The sequence below is a fragment of the Ovis canadensis genome, chromosome 8 (assembly GCF_042477335.2).
Source record: "Ovis canadensis isolate MfBH-ARS-UI-01 breed Bighorn chromosome 8, ARS-UI_OviCan_v2, whole genome shotgun sequence".
NCBI lineage: Eukaryota > Metazoa > Chordata > Mammalia > Artiodactyla > Bovidae > Ovis > Ovis canadensis.
The window spans coordinates 99,878,825-99,902,114 of NC_091252.1; the positions used below are offsets into that span (position 1 = coordinate 99,878,825).

At 41.7% G+C, this 23,290-nt stretch overlaps 1 protein-coding gene across 2 annotated transcripts in view; it reads right to left on the minus strand.

Moving 5' to 3' along the window:
• The window catches only part of PDE10A (phosphodiesterase 10A), a 270,734-nt gene that overhangs the window by 138,604 nt on the left and 108,840 nt on the right, over window positions 1–23,290 (minus strand). For both annotated transcript variants that reach the window (XM_069599340.1, XM_069599339.1), the window contains exon 2: window positions 12,964–13,092. In XM_069599340.1, coding sequence (XP_069455441.1) covers window positions 12,964–13,092 — 129 coding nt within the window. The remainder of the gene's footprint in view (window positions 1–12,963; window positions 13,093–23,290) is intronic.

The window sequence follows — 23,290 nt, forward strand, 5'->3', positions numbered from 1 at the left end:
TTCTAAAGGAGATGAGCCCTGGGTGTTCACTGGAGGGACTGATGCTGAAGCTGAAACTACAATACTTGGCCACCTGATGCGAAGAGCTGACTCACTGGAAAAAAACCCTGATGCTGGGAAAGAATGAGGGCAGGAGGAGAAGGGGACAGGAGAGGCTAAAATGGCTGGCTGGCATCACTGGCTCGATGGATGTGAGTCTGGATGGACGCCAGGAGCTGGTGCTGGACAGGGAGCCTGGCGAGCTGCAGTCCACGGGCTCACGGAGAGTGGGCAAGCTGAGCGCCGGAGCTGACTGACGACTGGGAGTCTGTGCCTTTTGACCACCTTCACCCACTTTGCCCCTGCTGCCACACCACCGCTAGTGACTGGTGACCACAACGCTGGTCTCTTCTACAACTGTTTTATTTTACATAAGAGTGAGACTGTACAGCATTTGTCTTTCTCCGACTTAGCAAAATGCCTTAAAAGTCCATCCAGGTTGTAACAAGTGGCAGCATTTCCACCTTCTTTAATAACTGAGTAATACTGCAAGGTGTATACGCATACCACACTTTTATCTGTCTGTTCATCAGTGGAGACTTCGGCCGCTCCCCAGCCTCGGCTGTGGCGACTGCTGCTGCAGGGAACCTCGGGGTGCAGACGCCTCTTTGACGCGGTGCTTTCATTTCCTTTGGGTGCATTCATTCCCGGGGTGAAACTGCTGACTCATAGGAAAACTGTACTTTTATTTTTCTGAGGAGCTTCCATACTGTTTTCTACAGTAACTGTACCAATTTAGATTTTGCACCAATAATGTACAAGGATGCTCTTTTTCTCCACACCCTTGCCAGCATTTGTTATCTCTAGTCTTTGTCGATGGCCATTCTACAGGTGAGGTGGTTTCAATTTGCATTTTCCTAATGAACTATGGTGTTGGAGAAGACTCTTGAGAGTCCCTTGGACTGCAAGGAGATCCAACCAGTCCATTCTAAAGATCAGCCCCGGGATTTCTTTGGAAGGAATGATGCTAAAGCTGAAACTCCAGTACTTTGGCCACCTCATGCGAAGAGTTGACTCATTGGAAAAGACTCTGATGCTGGGAGGGATTGGGGGCAGGAGGAGAAGGGGATGACAGAGGAGGAGAAGGGGACGACAGAGGATGAGATGGCTGGATGGCATCACCGACTCGATGGACATGAGTTTGGGTGAACTCTGGGAGTTGGTGATGGACAGGGAGGCCTGGTGTGCTATGATTCATGAGGTCACAAAGAGTCGGACACAACTGAGTGACTGAACTGAACTGAATGATTCTGGAGGGGCTTCCCTGGTAGCTCAGACGGTAAAGTGTCTGCCTACAATGCGAGAGACCTGGGTTATATCCCTGGGTCAGGAAGATCCCCTGGAGAAGGAAATGGCAATCCACTCCAGTATTCTTGCCTCGAAAATCCCATGGACTAAGGAGCCTGGTAGGCTACAGTCCATGGGGTCGCAAAGAGTCAGACAAGGCTGAGCGACTTCCCTTTCACTTTAATGATTCTGGATGTGGAACATCTTTTCATGTACCTGTTGGCTATTCCCATATCTCTTTTGGAAAAATATCTATGCGGGTCCTTTCCCCATTTTTACACTGAAAGACTTGCTTTTGTTTTGCTGTTGTTGCTATTGAACTGTATGAGTTCCTTACATATTTTGATGAACCAATCCCTTATCAGCTAGACTATTGCAAACACTTCTTCCCGTTTTGTTCCACGTCTTTTCATTTCGTTCACTGTTTCTTCTTGCTGTGCAGAAGCTTTTGGCTTGATGTAGTCCGTCGTTTCCTTTCGTTTTTGTTGCTTGTGCTTTAGCACATCTAAACCGGCACTGACCATGCCAGTGCCGAGGAGCCGCTTCTCCTTTGTTTTCTCCTACGAGTCTTACGGTCTCAGGTCTTACATTTATGTCTTTAATCCATCCAAGTTAATCCTTGTGGAAACGGATCTAAGTTTTGTTCTTTCACATGTAAAAGTTCAGTCTTGCCAGCACCACTTATTGAAGACTGTCTCTTGTCTTTTTAGTATTCCTGACTCCATTGTCAAATATTAGTTGACCTATGTTTGGGCTTACTTCTGAGTTCTCGATTCTGTTTCATTAGTCTATTTGTCTTTTTTCATGCCAGTACCATACTGTTTTAAGTACTGTAGCTTGAAATCAGAAAGTGTGACACTTCACCCTTTCTTCTTTCTCAAGATTGCTTTGGATTTTCAGGTCTCTTGGTTTCATATAAGTTATAATACTTTTTTCTACTTCTGTTCGGAGAAGGCAATGGCACCCACTCCAGTACTCTTGCCTGGAGAATCCCAGGGACGGGGGGGCCTGGTGGGCTGCTGTCTATGGGGTCGTACAGAGTCAGACACGACTGAAGTGATTTAGCAGCAGCAGCAGCAGCAGCTACTTCTATTTAAAAAAACTGCCACTGGACGCTTAATAGGGACTGTTTTAAATCTATAGATAGTTTGGGGTAGTAGGGAAATTACAACAATATTAATTCTTCCAGTACATGAACACAGTACACCTTTCAATTTATTTGTGTCTTCTTCAATTTCTTTCATCAGTGTCTTGTAGTTTTCAGAGCAGAGGTATTTCACCTCCTGGGTTAAATTTATTCCTAAAAATTCAATTGCTTTTGATGCTATTGTAAATGGAATTGTTTTATTTCTTTTTCAAATAGTACGTTGTTAGTATACAGAAATATTATTGATTTTTCAGCAATACTTTATCATATTCTTCAATTTTCCTCAATTAACTGATTAGATCTAACAATTTTCTGGTGATGTCTTTAGTACTTTTCTCTATATAAAATCATGTCATCTGGAGAAACAATTTTACATCTTCCTTTTCAATTCTGATGCTTTTTGTTGCTTGTTTTGTCTAGGACGTCCCAGTGCCATGTTGAACAGAAGTGGTGAGAGTTGGCAAGCTTGTGTTGTTCCTGACCTTAGAGAAAAAGTTTTCAAGCTTAACACTTTGTAAACTGATTTGGGATGAGGAGATTGAGTGATAGTGGTCAAAAGGTACAAATGTCAAGTTATAAGATAAGTAAATACTGAGGACTCAATGTACAGCACAATGCTCAGACAGAGGACCCCTTGAGACCTGACTCGCCTGCCCGTCAGGTCTCTCCGCATGACCTTGTCATGGGTGGGATCTCCCGTGCTGGCTCCCGGCATCCACCACTGCTGCATGGTATTTTGAAAGTTGCTAAGAGAGTAAATCCTAAAAGTTCTCATCACAAGAGAAAAATTTATACAATTGATTTAAATAATTATGGCCAAGCTACTATTTTTTGCCCCCTTTAGACAGCAAATTCCATTACAAGTGAATTCATATTTCATGCTTATTACAGCAAATGCTAAGCTTATAAAAGACCATTTGTAAGTCTGAGTAGAATAATTGGTAAACTTAAAATGATGACTCTATGAAAAACCAGAGCTGAGTGCTTTGCTAGACCCCATTTCAGCTACCAACTTCTTATGTGATAATCTACGTGACCAAAGATAATATGTGGGGGGAGGGGGAGGAAAAGCCAATAATAAAGGGGATTAGTAAAAACAGAATAAATGTCTACTACTCCCTGCAACAGAAAAGCAGCCAAACAAGCAGAGGATAATCGGCTTAAACTGGACTAGAATCAAAGGGAGTTGCGGCAAAACCTTCCATACGAGAAAACTAAAAACTTCCTGTTAATATTTCGTTCATCTAGTTCTTATTTTAAAAGCAACTCATATAAGAAGACTATAAACACACCTATAAATCCTCAAAATCCAAAAACCACCACAATGATGTACACTTGACTAGCTTTGCCTGTGTGGGTTTTTTTTGTTTCAGTCTGTGCATTTTTATGTGGTCACTGTCTTGCAAACAGTGATGATATGCATGGTTCTATAACTCACCAAACTCTAGCAAGCACAACGGAGTATTACTCAGCCATTAAAAAGAATACATTTGAATCAGTTCTAATGAGGTGGATGAAACTGGAGCCTATTATACAGAGTGAAGTAAGCCAGAAAGAAAAACACCAATACAACATACTAACGCATATATATGGAATTTAGAAAGATGGTAATGATAACCCTGTATGCGAGACAGCAAAAGAGACAGAGATGTTTAGAACAGTCTTTTGGACTCTGTGGGAGAGGGAGAGGGTGGGATGATTTGGGAGAATGGCATTGAAACATGTATAATATCGTATATGAAACGAATCGCCAGTCCAGGTTCAATGCAGGATACTGTATGCTTGGGGCTGGTGCACTGGGATGACCCAGAGGGATGGTATGGGGAGGGAAGAGGGACAGGGGTTCAGGATGGGGAACACATGTACACCCGTGGCGGAGTCATGTTGATATATGGCAAAACCAATACAATACTGTAAAGTAATTAACTTCCAATTAAAACAAATAAATTTATATAGATAAAAAGCAACGCTATCAGTTAGACATCTATTTTGGATTTTTACACTGTTTCCACGTTTCCTATTATAGCCAATGAAGAACATGGAAAAATAGCTAAAATAAGATTAGAGTAGAAAGACCAAAATTTAAATAGCATCTTCTCGTTCTTAAAATAAGAAAAAATATTTATGATGTACAATCTTTAGCAAAATGACTTCACACATATGAACACTTCCAGCACTACAAAAGCAAACAAAATAAATTAAAACCTTTTAAAAACGAAAAGAACAGTGACTGAACTTGTTCATTTTTAAACTTCTACCTGAACTGTTGTGTTAGCCAACCTGCCTTTAAGCACCCTCCTGCTTCCTATCAAATTGCTTCTACCCAGAATTTCCTGTGCCGAGCCCTGCTCTCCAGGGTCTTCCAGAAGTAAAGCACAGCAAGTCCTGAAGCCCTGCCTCTGTCCCCTAGCTCCCCCAGACAACAGTGGAACCACACTTCCTCATCTGTGGGCTCCTCGATGGCCAAGACTGGGGTTCTCAGATGTTAGCTTGCATTAGAATTACAGGGGAGCGGGGTCTTGTCAGAACGCAGCCTGCTGGTCCAACCACAGACGTTTCTGACTCAGGAGGTCTAGGGTGAGTTGCAACCTGCGGTACTTCTAACTAGTTCCCAGGGGATACTGATGCTGCTCTGAGGAACCAATAGCCAACCCAGCACCGACTCTTGCAAGAAGTCTTCTCAGTTTTCATGCCTCTCAATGACCTCAGCTGTCACAAGTGTCGTCTTGATAAACTATACCACACGACTTAACACGCTTATACTGTACACCCTCATGGCTATACTCTCCTGGTTTCACATCTTCTTTTCACACCACAAGACTGTGAGTCCCTCAAGGGCAGTAAACCCAAGAAACAGCACTCTTGTGACTTAAAATCATCCCAGGATGGGCACTCAGATACGTAGACGTGCTTTCACTATACGGGCTCTGAGTTCACAAGCAAACAATGTGAATTTTAAATCTCAAGCAAATTTAACTGTACTAAAATGCCCTATTTTTAGACATTATGCTAAGGTGGGCTTCCCTGGGGGCTCAGTTGGTAAAGGATCTGCCTGGAATGCAAGGGACCACTTGTACTGCAGGAAGACCTGGCTTCCATCCCTGGGTCGGGAAGATTCCCCGGGAGGAGGGCATGGCAACCCACTCCAGGATTCTTGCCTGGGAAGTCACATGGACGGAGAAGCCTGACGGGCTGCAGTCCATGCGGTCGCGAGGGTCAGACACAACTGAGCGGCTGAAGCAGCAGCAGACATTATGTTAGATGTTTTCAGATACACAATGTCAACAAATGCTAAGATAAGTTTAATCCTTAGATTATGTGTTTATCATCTGTCTTCCTCTATCAGAAAGTGACCATGAGGGAATCAAGCTTATAATCCTTGTTCTCCAAAACTACACTTCCGTAACATGTACGCAAGCTGAATAAACACCTAGAGAAACGAGTCGTACCTGGCCACATTCCAGCTGCAACTCACCACTGAAATCAACGTCTCTAGAAAAGATTATTCAACCTTTGGTCAAATCATCCAGATCAATGTTACATCTTCAGGATGTTTTAAGGAGTAGATTAAAACACACACACACACACACACACACACACACACACACACACATACACAGAAGCAGTTAGATTGCTTATCTTTCACAGGTTTTTTATTTTTAAAAATCTGTTATATGAAACAAAATTTTAAATGCTGAAAAAAGTCTATTAAATAAATAGATGCAATGATTTCTATTACACATTTTTTCTATCTGTACAGTTAACAAACAAAATTTTTACAAGGAGAAGCACTGACCGAAACAAGGTCTTTTCAACACTCTGTCAGCTCATAACATTTTCACTAGTTAGAATCCCTTGCGAACAAAAGTTTTACTTAGGAAATGTAGTAACAGTGTTGAATGCACAGACATTAGCTGCCACCAATAGGAATTTTACAGATAATATATAAAAACTGCTTCAATCTAGTCTGTAACAAAGCTACTAAATTTACTTGAATTAATTTCATAATCACTAACAAATTTATGATGATCTGATTTAATCTTTGAAAATATCAAAATCCCCATCAACTTGATTGGATTGCTGAGGAGCTCAAACACTCTCTAAAAAGAATATATGAAAGACACATTTTTAACAGCAATATTTAAAATTAACAGAATTAATGAAATATATCAAATAATCCTTTACAAATGAATTAACATCAACTTTATCCCCCTTCTACTTACCAGATGGTGAACTCATGTTTATTTATAACTCAGATCAAGGCACGTAACATTCAACACATTTCTGTTTTCCATTATGAAAAAAATATGCAAGCTCTACATCAAAATGTAACTTCAATTTTTGAGAGAGCAAGTTCAAGGAAAAGAGATAAAGTGCCCAGAGTGAAGTTCCCAGTAAACCGTTTCAATTATGTTTATTCTTACTCATGGTATGTATTAATGGGTCCACCCTTGCGGCTCAGATGGTAAAGAATCTGCCTGCAATGCAGGAGACCCAAGTGTGATCCTTGGGTGAGGAAGATCCTCTGGAGAAGGGAATGGCAACCACTCCAGTATTCTTGCCTGGGAAGTCCATAGGGTCACAAAGAGTCAGACACAACTGAGCAACTGACACACACACACCTCTTAGTGGCTAACACATCACTGATCAGTGTCTTATTTTCTGAAATCTGTTAACACTGCAATTCATGCTTTGTTAACTTAATATCCTGCTACGTTACATATACTAGCATAGAAACTTGGAGAAGGCCCTGGTACCCCACTCCAGGACTCTTGCCTGGAAAATCCTATGGATGGTGGGCTGCAGTCCATGGGGTCACTAAGAGTTGGACACGACTGAGCAACTTCACTTTCACTTTTCACTTTCATGCACTGGAGAAGGAAATGGCAACCCACTCCAATGTTCTTTCCTGAAGAATCCCAGGGACGGGGGAGCCCGGTGGGCTGCCGTCTATGGGGTCGCACAGAGTCGGGCATGACTGAAGTGACTTATCAGCAGCAGCAGCTACTTCTATTAAAAAAAAAACTGCCACTGGAAGTTCACTAGGGACTGTGTTAAATCTATAGATAGCTTGGGGTAGCATGGAGATTATAGCAGCAGCATAGAAACTGTATGTCATATAACAAGCAGGACTGATGCTACCCAATCCACATTTTAGGGTGCATATAGTAGGTTTAGGGGACATAATATAAATCTCACTAGTTCTAAGTATGAAATATCTAACAGTTTTATTTGAATGAAAATTAAATTCCATCTCAAGAATCATGGAGAGGGGAAAAAAATACAGTAACTACATTCTTTGAGAAAAAAGAAAAAAGAAACCATTCATGTAAACATTGAAGGCAGCTAACAGCACCAATGTTTTCATTCTTAATTACCTGACATTTACAGATACATATGATAGTGAGATGGTCTGCAACTATATTTTAGACATAGAAATATAATAATAATAATAAATGTTGGCCAGAAAAGATGGCACTGCTACTTATCATTCTTAAATAATTTGGGTTCAGTCAATCACTCTCTTGAATACACAGTTTCCCTTTACAAAACGAATTATCACAGTCACATCTGGGGGGGTTTAAACAAAATCCACGTATTTTAAGTTTTATTCTACTACCAGAAGATTCCAAGTAGAGTCATGCTGACGTCTTCACACACCCCTTCTAATACCACCAATACTCTCAACTAATATTTGTGACTCTTCTAAAACCACCAATACTATCAACTAATAGTTGTGAGTGAAGGAGCACAGTGGAGGGGTCAGCTCTTCCCTCGCCTGCCGAGATCCTCGAGCAGCACTTAGGGTGTGCGCTGTGCTCCATCTCAGACTGCTCTTTCAAAACTCGCAACTAGCTGGATCTGCATCATATCCTAATGTTTGTTTATTAATTTTATATTTGTACTCTGAGATTTGTGTAGATGCTGAATAGTTCATCAGGCTGAGTCTTGAAGAGTACCGGCTGGGCCCGTCAAATTTACTTTGCATAAAATTCAGCATAAAATGTAACAGTTAGTGGAACAATTCACAACCTGGATGATTTTCTTTCTTCCCTGAGTTTTTCCCAAATGGAAGTAGAGCTGTGAGAATGTACAGGCCTCAGTGCTTTCTGAGGAAATGTTTATATAGTCTCTAAAAGAGTACAAGAGCTTATAAGGGAAATAAACGCTATCTCCAATTTCCAAACATTACTGAAAATCAACTGTTTAGGATTTAGGATCAGAGGTCAACCTTCAAAAGACAATTGGCCTCAAAAGTGCAGATAGAACTTGATGCATTTAAAACAAAAACGGTAAGAGTGAAGACTTCTGAAATTTAAATCCCTGCGGCCAGGCGGTGGTTCGCCTTCCCCAAACCCTCCTCTCTCCCACTCAGCGCAGACAGTGGCCGCCGTCTGCCTCACAAGACCAGCTGTCCCGGTCCCCTCACAAGCCCACCCTGGCTCACTATCAGCCTAACTAGGATAAAGCAGAAACTTCTCCGTCTTCTTCTATTTGATGGACTGTGAATTCCTTAGAAACTTGATAATTCCAGGACCTAAGAGGTGCTTCACACATACTTTGCTGAGTAAATAGAAAGCCAAGGTCTCTCAAGGGATTTTAAAACATGTATTAAACAACTCCTTCCTTCAAGAAGCTTTTAAATAACTATGGGGGAGATAAGAAGAACATAAGTAGTCCTGGTGTCAGTATAACCTGATCACCAAGTGTAGTGAAAGGGTCAGAGTGGGTCACTTGGAGGAAGAGAATGTAACCTTCCCTGATGTAGTCATTTATTAAATAAAAACCACCCACAGTGGTGTTTACAGAATCGCCTAGTATGCACCAAGTGCGCCGTTAGGTGAGAAAAACCAAAATAACCACAACACACTTAGTCTACGCCCCCAACCTGCTCGTGGAGTTACCGCCCAGTAATTCTATCAAGAACTAGACACTGATCCTCCAGGGATCCCTACGCTTCTCCTGGCACAGTTTCAACACCTACCAAGTGAACCCAGGTTTAATCCCCATTCATGTAACCAGATGTAAAGGGTGAATGTATGTGAAGTGCCTTGAAAACTACAGCTGCACTGTGGTCATGATATTAATCCACTCTAAATATTATCATAATTTAAATAAAATGTGCCATTCATTCTCTGTTTTTTAAGCACTTTGCCTTCTAAGCACCAAGCAAACAGTAGATACTGAGTAAAATACTAAATGAGAGAGAAACTAGCTTTTTTAATAGCACAGAGTCATCATTAAAACAGTAAGCACATTCAAGCAGTATAAAAGCTGGCCATTTAAAAGGCAAATGTGATTTTGTAATTTAAATAACCCTTTATTTATTTGTTTAAAAATTTGCATTTTCATATATCCTTCTCTAGGCAGAATATGCCTTTACACAATTTTCTGCCCCATAATGTAGATCATTTCCACGCGAGGCTGGTTTCTCAGTGTTTAAAAAAATAAATATTTATTGAGTACTTACAATGTGCAAGGTATTGTGCAAATTATTTATTACAGCACAGCTTTCGTTACTTCATTTTCTTTCACCAAACTGACACAAAGTGAAATAATTTGGGCAGGCTCGTCTCATTTTCAACAAACTGTCCTCCAAGATCTTTCTAGCTATCACACTTCCTCGTTCTGGGTTTACGCATGGAAATGCAAACACTCCCTAAAAAATCCTCCCCACAAAAACTGTCTTCCTCAAGACATTTCCAATGAGAGGGGTTGGGAGCAGAATAACGTTTACTTGAGAAAAAACAGAATTTTTTTAAAAAGCATAAGAAGACAGCGAGGGAAAAGACACAGGATGTTTCAGAGAACCATCACTACTTCAATCTGTAACCACACAGATGAAATCAAGACATTTAACTGGCTTTCTACATCTCAAAGAAGATTGGGCAGTGCTTTCTCATGCCACTCACGCAAGCTCATCACTACATTTTGCCTTTAAACAGCCTGCAGGGGCCAGGCTATAGAATCTCACTGAATTTGAAGGGGGTGCAGATACATTCTTGCGATGAACTCTCTGGAAAAGGAGGCAGAAAGGGTCTTTGCAGACCCCAGCCCTGGCGGCAGAATTAAAGGCTCTTTTCACGCCCTTCCACTGCCAACCGCCTCACCCTGGTTCCTACTGACGCATCCTGTGATGTGGTCACTTCTTGGCCTGCTCTCACCACTGGACAGTGAGCCCCAAGGGGCCGCTTCACTCACATTCTCAGTTGTAGCAGCAGTCTAGCCCTGCACAGGGTCACTTTCAAAATCATCTTCCTATAAGAACAAGGTTTTCTTCCAGCATAACTGAGTCCTGTTTCAATCACACATTGCTATTCTTAATAATCATTTAACTCCTGAGTATATGTATCAAGTATTTTAAAGGATTATTTGGTTAACTAGTATAGAGAACAGATTCAGGAGATATGGAGCGATGCATTCAAATATTTATAAACTTTAAAAGAAAACTATCCCTGTCATGCTAAAGTGAAGGTGAAAAGTCACTCAGTGGTGTCTGAGTCTTTGCGACCCCATGGACGGTATCCATGGAATTCTCCAGGCCAGAATACTGGAGTGGGTAGCTACTCCCTTTTCCAGGGGATCTTCCCAACCCAGGGATCGAACCCAGGTCTTCCGCATTGCGGGTGGATTCTTTACCAGCTGAGCCACAAGGGAAGCCCAAGAATACTGAAGTGGGTAGCCTATGCCTTCTCCAGAGGGTCTTCCCAGCCCAGGAATCAAACCCGGGTTTCCCACATTGCAGGCGGATTCTTTACCAGCTGAGCCACAAGGGAAGCCCAAGAATACTGAAGTGGGTAGCCTATCCCTTCTCCAGAGGATCTTCCCAACCCAGGAATCGAACCCGGGTTTCCCACACTGCAGGCGGATTCTTTACCAGCTGAGCCACAAGGGAAGCCCAAGAATACTGAAGTGGGTAGCCTATCCCTTCTCCAGAGGATCTTCCCAACCCAGGAATCAAACCCGGGTTTCCCACACTGCAGGCGGATTCTTTACCGGCTGAGCCACAAGGGAAGCCCAAGAATACTGAAGTGGGTAGCCTATCCCTTCTCCAGAGGATCTTCCCAACCCAGGAATCAAACCCGGGTTTCCCACACTGCAGGCGGATTCTTTACCGGCTGAGCCACCACTAGAACAGGCTGCAATTCCTTTCATTTTCTAAGTATGCTCAATTTTGTATTTAACGGACATCACATATATTTTTTAACTTTGTATTTTATATTGGAGTGTAACTGATTAACAACATTGACATCATGTAATTTGGGATCATTATATAGCAAGTTGAAATTTGCATCTTGCCTTAAGCACAACTCAGTCATACTTAAAAGTTTCAAACATCTCAAATTATTTTCAAATGTGTAAGGTTTGTAACAAATGAAATATGCCATGCCAAGCTTTATTCTTACTATTAGTGCTATGAACCTTTTGAAAAAAACACGCCTGTCTCTGATGTATGTATGTTCCTCTCTCTCTCTCCTTTTCCCTCCCTTTCAAGCCACACACACAGGCACACACATTCATACCCACCCCTGGACATGTACTTTAAAGACCATGTTGTGCTCCAATATCCAGAGCTCTCTTTTTAAAAAATTAACCTCTTTCTTCTTGTAAAAATTATGTTAGAAAGTTACAGAAGCTTTCCTCTGTAGAGTAAGGAAAGTTGGCCTCAAGCACAATACTCAGTAGCATAGTTCTAACAGTGTGATATTTTAATGATGATCACTTCTGAACTTTAAGTGTAGCATTTTTGTCACACTAAAAAACTTCCAGAAAATCAGTATACACGTTTGCTTATATAAAAGTTCTCCATAAATTAAAATTATATATAAACTTTAATTTCTACTATAAAAACAACCATCACAGAAATGAGAAGTCATAATCAGCCAAATATAAATTCATCTAAATCCAAAATTAAAACACTATCATATCCAAAGCCAATATATTAATATAGATTCAACTTGGGGGAAATTCATTTGACTTCACATGTTTTTTTTTTTTTTGAGTCCACCTCCCATTTTTCATTAATATAACCATATCCTAAGTTTATGAGTATAAATAAAACATCCAATGCAACTCAGTTTTCCCACTGTGCACATATAAAACTTGTTTCAATATTACATTTTTCAAAATGTAATAATGTAATAATATAAATATGTTTTTGAAATATATATGGAATATTTTTATAATCAATAATAATAATTGCATAAAATCAAGTCTAATACTAGCTTCCAGATTTTTCAATGTGGTCATATCTAAATAAATTTTCAATTTTTTGACCAAAGATTTTTTTTTTAAAGATCATTCTTTTGTATTTATTTCCTCTCATTCTAACTTATTTTATCTTTTTAAGCAGAATAAAATTCTTACAGAATTAATGTACTAATATTTGTCTACATTTTACTTTTAGCATTTTTTGTTAAGTGATAAACACCTTTTTTGTCACCATGAAATAGAGAAAAATCCAGCACTCAATCTGAATGAGGTCTTACCTTCTGATTTCTTGTTTTTCCGCTTCAGCCATTTTTCTACAGTCTCTGCACTAACGCTTTCAGACACAAATTCATCTAATACCTGAGGGTGGAGAGAAAGATAGGCCTTCACTTTTTCATCTGTCAAATCTGTAAAAGAATTGAACAGAATAAAATTAACCAATGTGACATCTTCGTTTACATCAAAGATATGGAAAAATGACACATTATGCAAAAAGATCTAGCACATCAGTATTTTCAACGATATACATAAGTACAATGGACTACGATTCAACCATAAGCGGGAAGGGAGCTCAGTTACGACATGGAGGAACCTTAAGAGCAGCATGGCGAACAAAATCAGCTGGACACGAAGGGCGAGTATTATGTGATTCCGCCTATGGGAAACCTCTGGACCGGGTAAACTCACAGAGACAAAGCAGGTTAGTGGCTTCCAGGAGCTGAGGAAAGGAGAATGAGGAATTCTTTGCTTTGCGGATACAGAGTTTCTGGTTTGGGAAGCAGACAGACAGGGGTGATGGTGGCCCACATTGTGAGTATCATTAATGGCACTGGATTATATACTTGATATGCTTAAAATGGCAAATTCTGTGTTATTTACGTTTTACCACTTTGAAAAAGTAGAAGAAAAAGTGAAGTTAGAACTTCAGAGATTTTAAACTATGGACATTTCATCACGACACACAGCTGTTTTCCAACAAGAAATGTCAGTGTTGTCTTTGAACCAGTCCTGTGTTCTAATGCTGTGCGGTTAAGCCTGACAAAGCGCTTCTACTGTGCTAATTATCATACACTTAACACTTATCAAAAGTGAAACTCTCGTAAGAGTATCGAACAGGAGAGTAAAGTGCTAACAGACTTCGGGGGCTAAAAATATGGTTAACGAATAAGTTCCTATCTTTTGCTGTTTACAGCACAAATTCTCCTTTTTCTCAGGGCCACTAAATCCAATGACACAACTGACTTCAGTCCAAAATAATCTCAACATTTTTTCATTGATATTCAATATATATAGTCCATTTCACAAAAGTAATCTTCAAAGTCTAACAATAACTGTTGAATAGACACAGAATTTTCAAAGAACTTTTGCAGATCTTCACTTAAAAAATATAAAATCATACACTGTCAAACTGTTGCTTCAGGTTGGTATACCATTTCACTAAAGCACTCAAAATCACAGGCTATCAGTAGTCATTAGTCAGTGATTTTAATTATTTAAAATAATTATTCAGAGTACTGCTGAATACTCTGTGAATTATTCAATAAATTACCATCCTTAGGGACGGTTAGGTGGAAAAGGCAATGGAAATTCATACTTTTAGATGCAGAAAAAACAAGACCAAGCATATCGTTATGACTTCAGAGAACAGGCTGCATGCCTGCAGCACCAGGCAAGGCACAGAACTTATACGTATTAATTAATTCTGCTGGGGACTAAGTCACAACTGCATGATTCCACAACAGAATGGTATTACTGAGAAAGCAAATGATTTATTTCAATGAATTCAACGATTAGTTAAGCACTTGATTTAAATGATATAGATCTCTTATACATAATTATGTAGTTGAATTAGATTAATAAAGAAACAAGACCCAGTCCATGTTCACCCTGCAAAGAGCCTCAGGGATGTAAAATCCAATTTGAGAAATTCTGTAAGGTACTGAAAGATATGAGACTCATTAAAGTAAGAGAGAGCTCTCTCGACAAAGCAGGTTAGAGTCTCCAGATACAAAAGGCACAGAATAGAAGTAAGCTGAGAACTGATCTGACCTCAAGAAAACAAAGTAATGTTCCCACTCTGATTATGCCCATAGAAATGGAACTAATTCAACATTTGATTCCTTCTTAAAGCTTCCTTGTATCACTTTTGTGACATAATATGGTTCCTATCCTTTCTATTTGCTCTTCACCTCCGCTTTCTCTACAATAATCTACAATGATGACAGCAAAATCTGAATCAAGAATCTTAGTATATTTTTGATCTCTAGTTTGGAAACTCTTCCATCACCTCAAGCTCCATCTTGACTCAAAACCATGTGAGTCATCTCCTTCCCACTTATTCCCAAAGTGATTTTAACTCTTTTTTCCTGTTACTATTATTCTCCATTCTTCCAGAAACTCAGGCTGAAAATGTAAAGTCATAATTGACTCACTGTCACCTCATTTCATCTTGGTGCATATTATATGTACAAGTCCTATTTGCCAAATTACATATCAGATAAAGGAACTCTATCTGAGATAGACAAAGAATGCTTAAAACTTAACAAGAAAAAAAAAACACAATTATAAATGAGTCAAAGAGTGGACACTCTGTCAAAGGAAGATACAGATGTGGCAAATAAGAATATGAAAAGATGACCATTTGTCACTAGTGAGTTAAACAAAAATGAGATTCCACTATCTAATAGAGTAGTTACAATCCAAAAAACTGACTAATACAATAATACAGAAAGAAACTTCACCTCATTGACTATTTGGTTAGTTCATTGCCATAAGACAGGATACATGCTTAATTTGTTCCCCTTTATTGACCAGTTTTTACAATGAGTTGGTTCAGTAGCATTCTCCTGTAGGTGAAGAACTAAACATTTTACTACTAGGAGCCCATGCATGCATGCTCAGTCGCTCAGTCATGTCTGACTCTTTGCGACCCCATGGACTGTAGCCCACTAGGCTCCTCTGTCCATGGGATCTCCAGGCAAGAATACTTGAGTGGGTTGCCATGCCCTCCTCCAGGGGATCTTTTCAACTCAGGGATCAAACCTGTGTCTCTTGCATCTCCTGCACTGCAGGTGGACGCTTTGCCATTGAGCCACCAGGGAAGCCCAGATACCTCACAAGAAATGTACAAGCTACTGCATTTTAAAGTCTCTTGGAATGTTCTTCTCTGATTATGTCACTGACTCAATACACATTTAGGTTTACCTCTGATGGTATCTGTAAACGTGTCTTTATGACAAACTGTCATTCTAAAAATGGGTATCTACCTGCTGAAGAATTTTTTTTAATTCTGGAATCTTGCCACTTTAAGATTCATTAAAATTAGAAAATCCCCTTCACATCAGAGGCTGAAGGACTACTGTTTTTCTCAGAGGGATACTTTTAAATTAATTACAAGTACTGAAGGATCTATTGCTAGAAATAAGGGAAAAAAACCCTCAATTTTTCAAGTATTAACTCTGCTATCTTAATTTGCAGATAAAATCTATATTATTTGTCTGTATTCTTTTTGCAAAAGCAGTGGAAACCGCATGGCAGGAGCCCAGCACCCTCCCCCACCCACCCCTGCTCCTGAGCCCCTATTTCACAGCGCCCTTCTGCTGCTGCTGCTGCTGCTGCTAAGTCGCCTCAGTCGTGTCCAACTCTGTGCGACCGCACGGATGGCAGCCCACCAGGCTCCCCAGTCCCTGGGATTCTCCAGGCAAGAACACTGGAGTGGGTTGCCATTTCTTTCTCCCCATGACGCCCTTATACTACCCTAACTCAGCTCTGCTCTGTCTTAAAAGAACTCTTTTCTCTGAGGCAGGGTGTCTTACCTTCAAGTCTTCTCCTGCCCCATTATCCAACTCAATAGAGTTAGTTGAATAGTTAACCTCAACTGGATTAGAAGAAACTATATATTTCAAAATTCTAAGGTATATATTACTAATAATCTTTTCTCTGATTCGTCACAATAATTGTCTCAACTTCATATTTTCCCATATACTTACTCCAGGTGTAAAGAATAAGTAAATAATTCTAAGCTTCTTAAAGTCTTCATTCAACTGTTAGATAGCTTTGGATTAAAAATAAGCAACCAGAAAAAGAAAAGAAAAGAAAAGAAAAAACTTCTCATGCTATTAAACATTGCACTGTAATCACTCAATCGTCAAGAACAACCTGAGCTAAGAGGGGGCTGAAACACGTGTCACCATGAGGAGTCGTGAACGATGACACATGATTAGCTGAGAGAACACACGATTCTTGGTGGACACTATTAACTCTTCAAAAGACAATGCGTGGGCTTTCCTGGTGGTCCGGTGATTGAGAACCCAGCTTGCAGCGCACAGGACACGGAGTGGATCCCGGACCGAGAAGACACCATGCGCCGCAGAGCAACTGAGCCTGCGGGCCTCAACCACCCAGGCACACGCTGCAGGGCCCACGCCACAACGAGAGAGTCTGTGCCGCCGCCAAGACTGAGCACAACCAAATCAATAAACATGTATGTTTTTAAAAAGACCATTGAAAACATATGTTTTAAGACGTAAACTTTCTAAATGTAGGGGAACAACATCTGTCAAGTTAAAAGAAAACAAGGTATCTCATGTCATGCTCAGCAGCAGTGGGTGGTCACACTGCTCAACGGCAAGGCTTTGCTAAAAGCTGTGTGTGTAAGTGTGTACGCACAAGTTGCAGGTGATCATTCTCCTGGGTTGAATATACATGTTGAGGAGAGTGAAAAAGTTGGGTTAAAGCTCAACATTCAGAAAACGAAGATCATGGCATCTGGTCCCATCACTTCATGGGAAATAGATGGGGAAACAGTCGCTGACTTTATTTTTCTGGACTCCAAAATCACTGCAGATGGTAACTGCAGCCATGAAATTAAAAGACACTTACTCCTTGGAAGGAAAGTTATGACCAACCCAGATAGCATATTCAAAAGCAGAGACATTACTTTGCCAACAAAGGTCCGTTTAGTCAAGGCTATGGTTTTTCCAGTAGTCATGTACGGATGTGAGAGTTGGACTGTGAAGAAGGCTGAGCGCCAAAGAATTGATGCTTTTGAACTGTGGTGTTGGAGAAGACTCTTGAGAGTCCCTTGGGCTGCAAGGAGATCCAACCAGTCCATTCTGAAGGAGATCAGCCCTGGGTGTTCTTTGGAAGGAATGATGCTAAAGCTGAAACTCCAGTACTTTGGCCACCTCATATGAAGAGTTGACTCATTAGAAAAGACTCTGATGCTGGGAGGGATTGGGGACAGGAGGAGAAGGGGACTACAGAGGATGAGATGGCTGGATGGCATCACCGACTCGATGGACATGAGTTTGAGTGAACTCTTGGAGCTGGTGATGGACAGGGAGGCCTGATGTGCTGCAGTTCATGGGGTCACAAAGAGTCGGACACGACTGAGCGACTGAACTGAACTGAACTGATGCACCACCTTCTTTAGCCAAAATGAAGCACAATTTAGCAGAGGAATGAGCTTAATGTCAGGCAAATGGGCCTTCTGAATCCTGCACTCAGCTTTGTACACTTTCCCCCTCCTGAGTATCTCTCTCTCTCTCTCTCTCTCCCATCTCTAGTCCAACCACGTGATCTCCTTGCTTAATAGAAAGATACAACAGCTAGAGCATCAGTTAGTCACTGTCTGCCCCTCCCCACAACACTTCTCAGTATGTAATTCCAGGGTATTATACAGGGTATGATAAAAGTTGGCTTAAAACTCAACATTCAGAAAACTAAGATCATGGCATCTGGTCCCATCACTTCATGGCAAATAGATGGGAAAACAACAGAAACAGTGGCAGATTTTACTTTTTTGGGCTCTAAAATCACTGCAGATGGTGACTGCAGCCATGAAATTAAAAGACGCTTGCTCCTTGGAAGAAAAATTATAACCTACCTAGACATCATATTAAAAAGCAAAGACATTACTTTGCAAACAAAGGTCCATCTAGTCAAAGCTATGGTTTTTCCAGTAGTCATGTATGGATATGAGTTGGACTATAAAGAAAGTTGAGCACCGAAGAATTGATGCTTTTGAACTGTGGTGTTGCAGAAGACTCTTGAGAGTCCCTTGGACTAAAAGGAGATCCAACCAGTCCATTCTGAAGGAAATCAACCCTGAATATTCACTGGAAGGACTGAGGCTTACGTTGAATCTCCAATACTTTGGCCACCTGATTTGAAGAACTGACTCATTTGTAAAGACCCTGATGCTGGGAAAGATTGAAGGCAAGAGAAGGAGACGACAGAGGATGAGATGGTTGGATGGCGTCACCAACTCAATGGACATGAGTTTGAGTAAGCTCCGGGAGTTGGTGATGGACGGGGAGGCCTGGCGTGCTGCAGTCCATGGGGTCACAAAGAGTCGGACACGACTGAGCCACTGAACTGAACTGAACTGAACTGAGGACTAATAATCCAGGGCATCATGTGCCTGGCACAGAGTAAACGCTCAACAAAAATTGGTTGAATAATGCATCTTAGCACCAACACTATAAGAAAGGAAAACAGACACAGAGCAGCTTGAAAGCCAACAGTGAGCACCGCGGAAGCAACCGTCCAGGCTGGACAAGACTACAAGCCCGGGAGCCCACCTAAAGCCCGCTGCCTCCTGTTCTTGACACTCGCCCTGAGCTTATTATGCTTTAGTGGGATTGCTACTGACCACTGCTATCTCCCAAATCGGAACCATATGACACACTTCACTTCAGATTCTAGACTGAGAAACCTGACGCTAAACCCTGGACTTTGACACGAAGGCAGGAAGAAATCGCTGGAGCAGGAACCACTTGGAACCACCGGTTAGACCTGAAAGTAAGTCTAATTTGAGACCCCATTTTTCCCCATGCTTCCTTCATTTCCTCAAACGTGCCCAGCCCTTCCCCATCCGCCGACTCCTCTGGAGTCCTTCCCCATCCGCCGACTCCTCTGGAGTCTGCCCTTTCACCACTTGTCTAAGCAAGACATTTAGCTGATGGAAAAGCAGTTTTCTCAGAGATAACTGCCCTGACCACACGCTCTACGTTCACTCCACTGCTCTACAGCTCTCTCTCACTCCACATCATCCATCCCAAGCTGAACTCTATTTTCTCATTGTTCTGTTATTGGACTCCAGCCTCTGCGGGTAGACAACGAGCTCCACGAGGGCAGTAGCTGGCCTGTGTCACTCTCCACTGTCCTCGGAGCGAGGTCCTGGCCACAAGCAGGACAGACGACACACCCGCCTGAGCCTGCTCTGAGGGTCTGCCTGCAGGCTTGGTCTTTGGCTGGCACTAGAGAACTTGGCTTGGAGCGTGTTGCCAGTGAGCTGCTGGGCCCAGAATGCTTGTGCAAACAGTGGGATTTATGCCAAACACCTGCTTTCATTCTGGGAGTCTGTATTCTGGACAGCTGCAGGCAGAGCGTGCCTATGTGAGGAGCCCACAGCAAGAACACCAGTGCTGAATCTCTAGTGAGTCTCCCTAGTCAGCAGTATTGCACACGCGCCATCACAGTCATTAATGGGGGTGATGAGACGCGCCCTGTGTGACTCTGGGGGAGGACTCCTGCCAGATCCCCTGGTCTTCACCCTGTGCACCGCCCCCTCCGCAGGTTCGGCACTGCACCCTCTCCTGCCTTAAGAAGTCTTGACCGTAAGCATGACTATGCATCCCGGAGCCCCAGCAAATCACTGAGCTTAGAAGCAGCCTTGGGAATCCCCAGCACAGGGACCATCAACAATAATAAATGAATGCACAGACATCGCAGACGTGCAGCCACGCGGCTGGAAACTGTGCCCAGTCCTGCAAGATCACACAGGCACCCAGGTCGGAAAGCAAGTGTCCCAGCGAGGGGCCCCACCTCTCAGCGGCCCGAGACCCCCACTCCTCCTCCCTGACGCCGGATAAGATTCGTTTCTTTCACACTACTGTCCTGTTTCTTTTCCCACTGAAACAGTTTAAATATACTGTTTTCTGAAAAATGAGAATTTTTTATTATTATTATCCAAACATGCTTTTCTAATTAAGACACCCTTCAATCCACCTCTAATGAAGCTCCAAGTCTGGAAATAGATCCCTGTATGTACTATAATATGAACCTTTTAAGTCAAAATTCTTCCCCACAACATATTGGTGTACATGAGCTTATAAACATAAAGACTTACAGAGCAGTTCCTTCTTCCATTTATCAAATAAGGGAAGTGGGCAGTGAGCGCTAACATTCATTTCCTTTGGGCTTCTTTATTCAAAAAGGCAGAGTCCCGTATACACAGTGCATAGAGATTACCCGGTAAGAGACGTAATTGGTTTTCAGCATCAATAAAATGACCCGAAAATTATAACAAAAATGAACAGGCGAGATGCTTTTTTGGACTTCTGTCAAACCCCATAGGGAATGATACCATTCTTTTTAACCAAAAAGGAAAAACAGGGAGCAGAGTGAAAATGAACGCCATGTCACTTTTCACAGAAAACCCTAAAATTCATGGGACCCATTCCCAACGAGCCCAGGCAAAGTTGATAGAGAACAATAAAGCTGGAGACACCACAATCCCTGATTAGAAGTGTTATTTCAAAGTTAGAGTAATAAAAACAGTATGGTACTGACATATAAGGCTTCCTGGGCAGCTCAGCCATAAAGTATCCACCTGCAATGCAGGAGATGTGGGAAGTACAAGTTTGATCCCTGGGTTGGGAAGATCCCCTAGAGAAGGAAATGGCAACCTCCTCCAGTATTCTTGCCTGGAAAATCCCACGGACAGAGGAGCCTGGGGGTCTGCAGTCCACAGTGTGGCAAAGAGTCAAACATGACTGAACACCCACTCACTGACAAATAGACAGACAGACCAATGAGACAGAAACAAGAGCCCAGATATAAACCTTCACATATGGAGTCAACTAATATTTGATGAGAGAGTCAAGAAGACTCAGTGGGGAAAAGACAGTCTCTTAGGTAAACAGTGTTGGGAAAGTTGCATGACCACATGCAGGAGAATTGAAGGGGACCCCTATCTCACACCACTCATGAATTAACTCAAGATTGAGTTAAGACTTAAACAGGAGATGGGAAATAACAAAACTTCTAGAGGAACACACAGGTGAAAGCTCCTTGATGTGATGTTGGCAACGTCATTCTGGACGACACAAGCGACAAGAGCAAAAACAGAAAAGGGGAACTGCAGCCAACTAGGAAGCTTCTGAACGTCGGAAACCATCAGCCAAACAAAAAGGCACCTACAGAACTGGAGAAAAACATCCATCTGATAAATGGTTGACATCCACAACATAAGAGGAATTCATCCACCTCAGTGGCAAAAAAAAAAAAAAAAAAAAAAAATCCAATTAAAAAATGAGTGTAGGACTTGAATAGACATTTTTCCAAAGAAGACATACAAAGGATGAATAGATGAATACATACAAAGGTACCAAACATCACTAATAATCAGGTGAATGAAAATCTAAAGCACAGTGAAGCGTCACCTCAGCCTGTTGGTTTGGCTGTTATCAACACGACAAGAGGGAAGGTGATTATACTTGTGCACTGTTGGTGGGAATGCAGACTGGTGCAGCCAGCATGGAAACCAGTATGAAGGTTCCTCGTAAAGTTAAAAACTGAACTCGCACGATCCAGCAGTCGCACTCCTGGGTATGTATCTGAAGGAGATAAAACCGCTATCTTTAAGAGACGTATCTGGGGGACTCCCTGGCAGTCCAGTGGTTAGGACTCCCCGCTTCTATCCAGGGGCACAGGTTGGGTCTCAGGTCAGGGAACTTATATCCTGAAAGCCACAGGGTATTGACATAAAAATGAAGAAGAAGAGATATATCTGTGCTGCCTTTTTTTACACAGATCCATTAGAACAATTTTTTTTTTAATTTTTAATTGCAGGATCATTGCTTTACAATGCTGTATTGCTTTCTACCATACGACAGTGTGAATCAGCCGTAAGTATACATGTGTCCCCCCGCTTTTGAGCCTGTGTCCTGACCCACCCTATCCCACGCCTCTAAGTTGTCAGAGGGCACCAGTGAATTTCCTGTGTCACACAGCAACTTCTTGCTAGCGGCCTCGCTCGCATTTGGTCACGGGCATGTTTCAGCGTCCCTCTCTGAATTCATCCCTTCTTCCCCCTCTGGGTCCACAAGTCTGTTCTCTCTGTCCGTATCTCTATTCCTCCCCTGCAAACAGGTTCATCAGTGCCATTTTCCTAGATTCCATATCTATGCATTAATAATGCATGGTATTTGTTTTTCTCTTTCTTTCTAACTTATTTCTCTGTATAATAAGCTCTAGGTTCATCCACCCCTCTAGAACTGACTCCAGTTCATTCCTTTTTCTGGCTGAGTGGTGTTCCATCCCAGGCATGTACCACAGCTTCTTCAGCCACTCACCTGTTGGCAGCCGTCTAGGTTGTTTTTATGCCCTGACTGTTGTAAACAGCGCTACAATGAACGCTGGAGCACGTGTGTCTCTCTGAGTCATGGTTTTCTCAAGGCGTGAGTCCACAACAGGCTTGCTGGGCCACATGATTTTAGTCCTAGTTCATCGTCTTCTTTGCAGCACTATTCATAATGACCAAATCATGGAACAACCTTAGGGTCTACCTCAAACGAATGGAGAAAAAGGATCACACAC